The sequence below is a fragment of the Sphaerodactylus townsendi genome, linkage group LG02 (assembly GCF_021028975.2).
Source record: "Sphaerodactylus townsendi isolate TG3544 linkage group LG02, MPM_Stown_v2.3, whole genome shotgun sequence".
NCBI lineage: Eukaryota > Metazoa > Chordata > Lepidosauria > Squamata > Sphaerodactylidae > Sphaerodactylus > Sphaerodactylus townsendi.
This window is the reverse complement of record NC_059426.1, coordinates 22,815,301-22,826,206: the sequence shown is the minus strand read 5'-3', so window position 1 is coordinate 22,826,206 and position 10,906 is coordinate 22,815,301. Positions and strand designations below refer to the sequence as shown.

General features: G+C 45.8%; 1 protein-coding gene across 1 annotated transcript; it reads right to left on the bottom strand.

The window, feature by feature from the left end:
- Positions 1 to 2,111: 2,111 nt before the first annotated feature.
- On the bottom strand, positions 2,112 to 10,212 carry LOC125426210 (zinc finger protein 24-like). The gene is made up of 2 exons (XM_048484467.1): positions 10,207 to 10,212; positions 2,112 to 2,633 (listed from the first exon to the last, which is right to left on the bottom strand). The coding sequence occupies exon 2, from the start codon at positions 2,631 to 2,633 to the stop codon at positions 2,112 to 2,114; it is 522 nt and encodes a 173-aa protein (XP_048340424.1). The 5' UTR covers positions 10,207 to 10,212.
- Between the last annotated feature and the right edge of the window lie 694 nt (positions 10,213 to 10,906).

The window sequence follows — 10,906 nt, the reverse complement described above, 5'->3', positions numbered from 1 at the left end:
CATTACCTGAGGGAGGGGAGGTGAGGAAAATATGCTCACATACATGAGCGGCAGTGTGTGTAAGTTTGGGGGCATTCGGTCCAGGCGTTTTGGCATTAGGGCGTGACTAACAAACTCACTGTTAGCTTTTTATATATAGATAGATAAAACCGGAAATACTGAACATTCCAGGTACATCCCCATCGCTGTAGTTGAAAATAAACATAGAAGACTTCCTGTAAAAGAATGTGTCTGTCCTTGTGGAGATGGGAATATTGAGTCATTGGGGCATATTCTCCTTGATTGTAAACTTTATAACAATATTAGAGAATCATTGTGGAACAATATCATTGCATACTTCCAAGGGAGAGATAGGAGTATTCTCTCTCATTTTGGTGGATAAGAATCATAAAATTACTGTCAAGGTTGCCAAATTTGAATGGGAAATATATATCAAGAAAGCTGCTAGAAATTATATTTATGGTTTAATTTTTTTGGTAATACGGAAATATATATACAAGGTTTTAATATTATTAAGTTCATGATCGATCTTAAATCTATGAGCGATGCATAATAAAATTGTATTTTTTAGATATTTTAATTTAAAAACAACCATAAAAGGTCTATTAGTATATTAAGATGACTAAAGAAATGCTGGATATGTGAAGGATGATGTTCTGTTTTGGTGTTTTGATTTATTTTATGTTTATTCCTTTTAAAGATCTGAATAATATCTGAGGCTATATTCATGCACCCATACATATTACTGACTTGGTTGGTTTATAATAGCAGAGGGTATATCAAAAGTATATATAAGTATTTTATCGACGAAGTAATGTATATAATTTTTTTAATGCTGGTCTATGACCGTTATAAATCATTCATTCAGTCACAACACTGCCCTCTGTTGTCCTGGGCAAACCAGGTGGCTTGAGTCGCTCTACTTGGTCATGCTGAATATTGCTTTCGCTGCCATCTCACCACCTCGAGGCCTCCAAAAGGAAGCAAGTAATGGACCAGGCGTCAATACAATGTATTGCTGTTCAGGATTTTGATTCAGGCCTCATCCCAAAGGTAGAAATGTACACCTATGAAAGTTCCTTACCCAGAGAGGCCACACTCTCGTAGTTGTCCAGCATCACGCCCTCGTAGAGAGCTCTTTGGTCTGGATCCAGCAATGCCCACTCTGCCTCTCTGAAATACACGGCCACCTCTCCAAAGGAAACCAGAGACTGAAAGAAAAAGCAGATTCCCCCATCAGAGGTCGTGTCAGGCAGAGACAGGATGCTGAAAAGGGGCATTCTGGGAGGCTGCATTATGGAGAGCTCAGATTAAGTATCAGGAGTGGCATTTACAGCCTCTTGCCCCTCAGCACCAACTGCAGGAGAAAATCTTGCCTGAGAATGGGAGGGGGAACCAGGCTGTCCCTTGCTCATCTCTCCTACCTGGACTGGAGATGCAGCAGCTGTTTTCACACCTCCACAAGCAGAAGGAATCAATGCTCTCTCTTCACTGTCTGTGGGGGAGGGAAAAATGGAAGAAAAAGTATTAGCTCCCACTTCCTATGCTGTTTGCTGCATAAATCATTCTTTATGCACCCCTGTTCCTAGGGCTGTGAAACCTTGCTCCATGTACGCTCAAAAAGATCTGTAAAACTTTCTGATAAGTTGTGGTAGGGGTTCTGCTTATTCACAACACTGAAGAGCTTGGTAGAGATTTTTTCTGCGGAGCCACCTTGAGTCCCTCTAAATAAAGAAGGAGCGATGTGAATATTGTAACCCACGTTACAATATTGTAACCCTTTTATGGGCATCACAAATGCTGAACAACGAGTGTCACATGTTATGTGAAGAAGCATTTTACTTTTTTTCCTGATCAGAACTCTACACATAAAATTCACTGGGTGTTCCAATCCCGTCCTGGAACAATGAGTCCTTACCGTGTAAGATGGCATTTTGGGCAAGTTCCTGGTCATGCTGCCCTTCCTCCAACGGAGCTCTTTCCCTCTCAGAGAACGTAGTTTTGATCTTCATGGGTGCACCCCACCCCTGAAGTAACAGCGAGGGAGACAGGTAAGTGACAGAATGGAAGACACTGAGAAATGCATCCTGCCCCAATCCCAGACTCTGCACCTATCCATTAGCAGACCTAGTAGGGTTTTCCTTCAACCCTGGGGAATTATCTGGAGGGATGAGAAATTCCCTAGAAGAAGCGGAAAGAAAAGCCCTCACCTGTTCTGCCTGCCTCTTCTCCTCGGCTTGACTCAGGAGGAAGCCCTCTGCCAGGGCCACCGCTTGGGAACTGGTCTCCGGACCGCACCCTCTAACCCAGTGCTGCATTTCTGGGGGCAGGATGGTCAGGAACTGCTCCAGGATCACCAGGTCCAGGATCTGCTTCTTGGAGTGCCTCTCTGGCTTCAACCACTGGTTGCAAAGTCCATGCAGCTGGCTGAAAACTTCTCGGGGCACATCAGCGTCATGGTAGCTGTACTGCCGGAAATGTCGGCAAAGTACTTCTACGTTCAGGGGCTCTTGATTCCAGATCTCCAGCACAGCTCTCTCCCGGAATTCAACACCACTCCCAGCTTGGATGGGACAGGGGCCTTTCCTTGCTCTCTTGCCACGTCCCATTCCTTCTAGGTCCTGTTCTTCCATCTCCTTCTTCCACTCAGCCGCCTTCGACTCTGAAAAGATGCCTTTCTCGGTTGGCTATGAAAAAAGGCTTCTCCCAGGCAGATGTGGGGCACAGAGACACAAGCAAAGTAAAATAAAGAGGTAATGCTGATGTACAAACAGGATCACAACAGAAGTGCTCCTTGGAGCTTGTATTTCTGGCTCTTGAAAGAGGTTAGTTTAGATTTAGGGCCCGTCCTAGGGGCTTTGGATTTGTCAGGAGATATGCCCACCCAAATCCACAATGGTCTCCTCCTACTACCATGTTTCCCCGAATATAAGACAGTGTCTTATATTAATTTTTGCTCCCAAAGATGCGCTATGTCTTATTTTCAGGAGATGTCTTATTTTTCTGTGTTCTGTTCATCGGGCATGCTTCCAAACAAAAACTTTGCTATGTCTTACTTTCAGGGGATGCCTTATATTTCGCACTTCAGCAAAACCTTTACTATGTCTTATTTTTCGGGGATGTCTTATATTAGGGGAAACAGGGTATAGTGCACATGTAAATCTGACACTGGCACCCAACGGCTGCTGGGATGAACAGGCGTGGCATGCAAGGAAAAAGCCGGGTGCCCCCCCCCCCCACATAACAAAACAGCGTGCAAGGGAGGGGAGGGGCCTGGCATCTGGACATAGCCCACCCACCCTAGTGGAGGGAGGGAGGCAGAGGGTGCCATGCAAGGGAAGAGGAGTGACGGAGGAGAGTGAGTGAGTGAGGAGTGGCATGTAAGAGAGGGGAAGGAGGGGCCCTGGCATCTTGACATGGGCCCACCCACCATAGCAAGGGGAGGGGAGGGAATGGGAAGGGTGGCATGCAAGGGAAGGGGAGTGGGGGGAGTGAGGGAGGGATGGCATGCAAGGGAAGGGGGAGGGAGGGGCTGCTGGGATGAACAGGAGGTAAAGTGGCAATGAACCCTTCTGAATAGACAAGACTGCACACTTCAGGTTGGAAATTTGGGATGGAACCAGGGTGCTAGCAACTCAAGGGGTTTGGGAGATTCCCTTACAGTCTCCTAAGTCAAGGAGCAAGGAATTCCCAATTCCTCAAGCCAGAGGAATTGCAGAGAGCTAGAGCAGACTTTCCAGCTAATAAGCCAAAGCCAGTAAGGATTAAACAAAGTTTATTCAAAACCAGCAGAGTTTGTCAGCACCAGGAGAGCCGTGGCTCAACTGGCCCAAGACCGGGGTTGATAAGAGGTTTCAGCAGAGTACATCAAAGGGAGAAAGCATCTACACTTCAAAAGACTTATGATTACGTCAAATACATCAAGTATCCCAAATGTTCACAAACAGGCAAAGTGTTCTCACAACAAAGAAACACAATATTAGCATTTTACACCCTTGCATTCCTGATGGCAGCATTCCTTAGGGTACTTTGCATTTCAGATTGCCAGACAGAGAAGTTTATTGCAAATACTTTGTGAATTACTTGCTTATCAAAGGGGAATCTTCTAGGTGTGATTTACAGACAAAGGGGCACTGGCATTCCTGCCTAGGGACAGGGGGAATAAACCCCATGTTCCTCTCGGCGCCCCATTTCCGGGTCACGTGGCCAACATTTCCCATATGGTGGTCGTTTGTGTCTTTTTAAATTTTAAGTGTTTTTTCATCTGCTCCGTCGTCAGGGGGCGCATTTTTAAGGCAATAGCGGCACCAGGGTAAATTTCAGGGTACCCAGTCCAGAGACTTGTTCCTGATGATATCACCCAAATTTGGTGATGTTTGGTTCGGGGCAGCAAAGTTATGGACGCCCAAATGGAATGCCCCCATCCCCATTGTTTTCAATGGGAGCTAACCTGAGATGGGGGCTACCCATCTGAGGGACCATAACTTTGGCCCCCCTGAACATGAGACTTCACCAGTAAACTTGGGTGGGCATCATAATAATAGTTTAACAGATGATACTCCTCAGTAAAATGTGGTGTCACTAGCTTTAAAAAATACCCCTTCCAGGCACCCCAAGAAATTTTGCCCAGGATTCTTTGTTTTGTGCAAAGTGACTTTGCTCCATTGTAGCCAATGGGGAATTTCTGGAGTGTGTAGGCAGGCTTCGCACATTTTTGAAGATAGAGGCACCAGACTTTCAGGGTGGTTCTCCAGGAGGGCCTCCTCCTGGTAATAGGGGCATCCAGGTTTGGAGACCTTTGCTTCTGGAGTTCAATTTATGGGCCCCCAAAAGGCTTATTTTGTTCTCCCCGCCCTGTACACATGAAAGCCTGTGAGCGGAGTTCTCTTCAGAACTCCTCTTCAACCCCTCACCCTCGCTTCCAAAAGCAAAGCCTCACCAAGCTTGGGTGCTATTACTCAAAAAACCTCTTGGAGCCACCCTTTGAAAGTCTGGCTCTCTATCTTCAAAAAAATGTGCAGCCTTGCCCTCAGAAATTCCCTGCCATTAGCTACTACAATGAAGCTAAAGTCACTACAAAAACAAAAGAATCTTTTGGGCAAATTTCTTTGGGTGCCTGGAAGGGGATCGATTTTTAAAGCTAGTGACACCAAAAATTTCAGGGTATCATCTGTTAACTATTCTATAGATTCCACCCAAGTTTAGTAGTGAAGTTATGTTCAGGTGGGACCAAAGTTATGGTCCCTCGAAATGGGTAGCCCCCATCTTCAGGGTTGTAGCTCCCTATTGGAAACAATAATGGGGATGGGGGGCATTCCATTTGGGCTGTCCATAACTTTGCTGCCCCTGAACCAAAACATCGCCAAAATCACTCGGGTGGTAATTACCAGGGCAGTCCCTTGGATGATGCTCTTGGAAATCATGGTGCCAAGCTAGCTTTAAAATTGCAGCTCCCTGCAGGGCCGAAAAAAACACCAAAAAAAAATACCTCCCTTCAAAAACCCCTTAAATACCTTTGGTGATTCGCAAGATTTGTTCATATTTGGGCAGGACATAATCGGACAATTTTTGTCCAAATTTGCCCAGGTTCCAGCCAAATCTGCTATTTGTTTCATCTGAATCTCCAACCCTCAAAAAGTGATGCTGTTTCAGGGTGGGGGAGAATCCACCCCCAAACAGCATCACTTTCAATTTTGTTTTAACCGGGGACCCCAGATTCTCCATTTAAGGTGGATTTAAAAGAAGAATCTGAGCTCCCTAGTTTAAACACCATTGAAAGTGATGCTGTTTGGAGGTGGATTCCACTGGAGGTGTTTTGTGAGAGATGATGTGACATTTGTTTGGTAAATGTTTTGCTGGGGGTGATTTGTGAGATTTACATGCTTAATACCCACTTGCACTGGCTTGGACTTGTTTCTCAGGCTAACAACCTACCTCATAGGGTTGTTGTGATTAGGAAATTAGGAAAAGAGTTGGTGGGTAGAGAGCCATGTATGTTTTGATGGGAATGGGAGGTGTTTTGTGAGCTGGTACAAAAAATTATTGTTTGGTCATGGTGGGGAAGGGTGGCCGCCCATACGCCGGGGGGGGGGGGGGGGACCAAAGTCAGGTTTTGTCCCCGGGCCCCAGTTTGCCTAGGTACGCCCCTGCAAAGGGGTCTCCTTCCCTGGCTGGACATTCCTAGATTGTGGGCCATCTGGCAATTCTCATAGCCAAGGGGTGATGAGGGCTACATGTCCCCTCGCTTCAGAGCTTATGGTTGCATCTTGCACAGACGTATAGGATTTTTGGTATTAGACGTATAGGATTTTTGATATTAGAAATCCTATAACCCTTGTGGGCTGCTCACAAGGGGAAGGCAGGGTAGAAAGGTTTCGAGTCTACCTCTCAAAGGAGCTGTTTTACAGATGGAAACTAATCCATTGCAATTCCAGGTTACCTCCAAGTCCTACCTTGATACTGGCAATGCCACATAAGGGAGATGGTAGATGAGGCGGAGCATAAACCAAAATACTTACTAGGGCCTGAGCCCAGGCCTCCTGTGATTGTGCGCTTGTGTTTCTCTCTGTTGCGTTGCTTGGGGGTCTGTAACTCACCTGCCTGGCAAAAAGATGCTCCACCCACTGAAACCCCAGTGCTGGAGGGATAATTTGGCCTTCTGTGCTTGGTGGGCAGGAGGTTGATACCGGGAGGTGTGGCCTCACTAGCACCCTCTGCTTCTCTCCCTGTCACAAGGGATTGTGCAATGATTGGTAGGCGTCAGAGGGGTTTCCATGGACACTGGTGGTGCTGCTGGGCTGCATGAACCCCGGCAACATGTTTCAGAAATTTTTCTTCTCCTTTGCTGGGCAGGCCTTGGACACCAGTTCATAGCTCCACCCCACAAGCATTCAGGGTCTTAGGATGGGGCTGTGGATTTCTTTAATGTAGGAAGAAGTTCTCTACCTGCATGCCAATTTTTACACATCAAAGCAAAAGGCCTGCTGCTTTTTGCAGAATTCAAATGACCAGCATCTCAGGGTTTGCTCAGCTGAACCCATTTCTCAAATAGTAAATAGAAGGTATGGGTTTAAAAACTCATATTTCTATATACATTCCTAATGTCCAGAAGTGGGATCCAGCAGGTTCTCACAGGTTCCCAAGAGTAGGTTACTAACTATTTGTGTGTGCCGAGAGGGGGTTACTAATTGGTGATTTTGCCACGTGATTTTTGCCTTAGTTACGCTCCTCCTCTCAGCAGTAGCACGCAGAACTTGAAGCAGTCTAGCAGGAGGTGCACCGGTGTGCATGGCAGCCTACGCCTGCGTGTATTCGTTTCCCCTCCCAAGGACCAGCGCAGCGGCTGCGTCCTTGCCACAGCCTCGCCCAGGAATGCCCCGCCCCCAGAATGCCCGACCACGCCCCCGTCTTGCCCTGCCCCGCCCCATTGGCACTACGCCACAGTTTGAATCCCACCACCATGGGAATCTGTTACTAAAATTTTTGGATCCCACCACTGCTAATGTCCTGACAACGCCCCCTAAGAAATTGTGTATATTTATGGTATTAAACATAAAATATGTTGCTATTATACAATATCATACATATTTTATTTATTTCTGAGTTTCGAAGCCTATTCTGCATCTTCTGGCCTTTGTGTGTTATCTGGAGCTTCAACAAAACAACCCAAAAATTCCCAATGAGTTTCTTATGCCAGCACTCAATATAGCAAGGCCACAGTGTGGAGAGTCGGGCCATGGAAGGGATATCTGTAAAGAAAACCAGGGTCACCAAAGGCAGATTGACTCGAGGCAAGGACGCAAGTAAGGGGGGGCTTCCCGGGTTCAACCCCACCAATACATGTCTGAAGCACCACCCCGTTTGTGGCTTTCTTGTATTTTTAGTGTTTTTTCAGTTTATGGCCTGTAGGGGGCGCAGCTTTTAGTTCAGATAAACTCACTCCCATCAGCTCCATCAGCCTCTGTCAGCATGGCCAATTGGCCATGCTGGTAGGGGCTGATGGGAATTGTAGTTCCTGAACATCTGGAGAGCCGCAGGTTCCCTACCCCTGGGCTAGCAGCACCACAATTTCAGGGATTTGTTGGGAGACTCTCCTGATGATACCACCCAGTTTTGGTGAGGTTTGGTTCAGGGGGTCCAAAGTTATAGACATTCAAAGGGGGTACCCCATCCCCCATTGTTTCCAATGGGAGCTAATAGGAGATGGGGGCTACAGCTTTGAGGGTCTATAACTTTGAACACCCTGAACCAAACTTCACTAAACCAAGGTGGTATAATCAGAATAGTCTTCTTCTGATACCACCCAGGTTTGGTGAAGTTTGATTCCGAGGGTCCAAGGTTATGGACTCCCAAAAGGGGGGTATCCCCATTGTTTCTAATGGGAGATAATTGAAGATGGGGGCTACACTTTTGAGGGTCCATAACTTTGGAACCCCTTTAGCAAACTTCACCAAACATGGGTGGTATCATCAGGAGAGTCTCCTAAAGATACCCTGAAAGTTTGGTGCTGCTAGCTTAACAATTGCACCCCTGACAGCAGGCACCTCCCATATTTTCTCAGATTCTCCATTTAAATCCACCCCCTTCGTCATGGACTTAAAGGGAGAATCTGAGGTCCCCAGTTTAAACATTGAAAGTGATGCTGTTTCAGGGTGGGGGAGAATCCACCCCCAAACAGCATCACTTTCAATGTTGTTTTAACTGGGAACCCCAGATTCTCCCTTTAAGGTGGATTTAAAAGGAGAATCTGGGCTCCCTAGTTTAAACACCATTGAAAGTGATGCTGCTTGGGGGAGAATTCCAGCATCACAGTGGCCACCCATCGAGGGGGGGCGCAAAACTCAGATTTGGCACCGGGCTCCATTTTTCTCAGCTACATCTCTGCCCGGAGGGGAGGGCAGAAGTGACTGCCAGCTGCGAGCACAACCGGTCACCAAGCAGACTACAAGTGGAAGAGTGGGGAAACAAATCCAGTTCACCAGATAAAAGTCCACCATTCACGTGGAGGAGTGGGGAATCCAACCTGGTTCTCCAAATTAGAGTCCACCTGCTCTTAACCACTACACCACACTAGCTCCATTGGAACTCTTCTAACAAACCTGTTAATAATAAAAAAATCACCAGGAACAACAGCCTTTCAAAAATTATCCTAAAACTATAAGAATTTTTTTTTTGCAATAAAAACCGGTTGATGCTGCTTTTAATGTCTGAAGAAAAGCAAAAACATCACTGGGACAGTGAGCAAAGCTGTGTTGCCCTGTGAAGTCATGCACTATGGAAATTGATATTTCAAATTACTTATCATTCAGTGGAAGCAGTGTGCTATTTCGCACTATGTTCTGTCAGTGTTCTGTCAATTCAGTGAACAGAACAAGTATTATCCCCGAGAGACCAAATTCATTGCTTGGAGATGTCAGTAATAAATAACGTCTTTTAAAAATCATTCTAAAGAATTCATCAAAGTAAAAAAAAAAATTGACACAGAGGTTGTCATTGAATTCTAATGAGAACCTGAGGGGACAACTTTAAAATGACCTTTTCAGCCCTTGTTTTTATTTATTTATTTATAAATATTTACACCCCACTTCATACCAGAGTCTCTAGGCAGCTTGCACAGATTAAAACCAATAAAAACCACAATAAAAACATTACAAATAGAATATAACAATTAAAGAAGAAGAAGAAGAGTTTGGATTTATATCCCCCCTTTCTCTCCTGTAGGAGACTCAAAGGGGCTTACAATCTCCTTGCCCTTCCCCCCTCACAACAAACACCCTGTGAGGTGGGTGGGGCTGAGAGAGCTCCGAAAAGCTGTGACTAGCCCAAGGTCACCCAGCTGGCGTGTGTGGGAGTGTACAGGCTAATCTGAATTCCCCAGATAAGCCTCCACAACTCAAGCGGCAGAGCTGGGAATCAAACCCGGTTCCTCCAGATCAGAGTGCACCTGCTCTTTAGCCACTGCTCTTAGCCACTACGCCAATAAAATAGCATTAAAATATGCCCCCCCCCCAACAGAGAATGAGGGATTTGATCAGGTAGCCCAGGCCTCAAGCTGCTAGCTAGACTATCAGGAGGAATTCACTTATGCTTCATCCCACACTTTTCCTTTCTTAAATAGGTTTTAGTGTGTACTGCAACCAGCAGGTCCCTAACAGAATTGCAAGGTTGATGCCTAGTCAGACCTTCCCTTTATTCACTCACGAGCACAGCCTCCTCCTTAATTCAACCAGTGTGAAAGGAGGGGGACTCTTTTGGAGATTTCATTGGTCAGAGGATTAGCCAGACACTTCTTTCTTCTCTGTTACTCTTTAATGAGCACGAGCCACAGCAAACAACTTTTTTTTTTTAACATTTCAGTAGAACATGAAATAGTGATGGAGTAAGCTGCCCTGCGCACAACTCCATTACTGGACTAACGTCAAGTTCTTCCCATTGCAGCCCACAGAACCGACACTAGACCTGTGATGGTAAAACAAGCTGGAAGATGCTCACAGAAGAAGAAGAGTTGGTTTTTAAACCCCACTTTTCTCTACCTTTTAAGGAGGCTAAAAGAGGCTTGCAAACTCCTTTCCCTTCCTCTCCCCACAACAGTCACCTTGTGAGGTAGGTGGGGCTGAGAGAGTTTTGAGGGAACTGTAACTAGCCCATACAGGCTTGTGGAGGAATGAGGAAATAACTCTAGTTCACCATATGCACATATGTTGAAATCTGGGTGTTGCTTAGCATGCTGACGCTGAACCTTGAAGGGAGCAAATTGCTAATCTTTACAGCATGCTCTTGGTAATTCCATATTATTTACAGCATAGCTGAGATTATACAGTAAAAAGTGTACAGTTGAGAGGTAGCACGGTATTAAGAGCCAACACGATATAGTGGTTAACAGAGGTGGACTTGAATCTGGAGAACT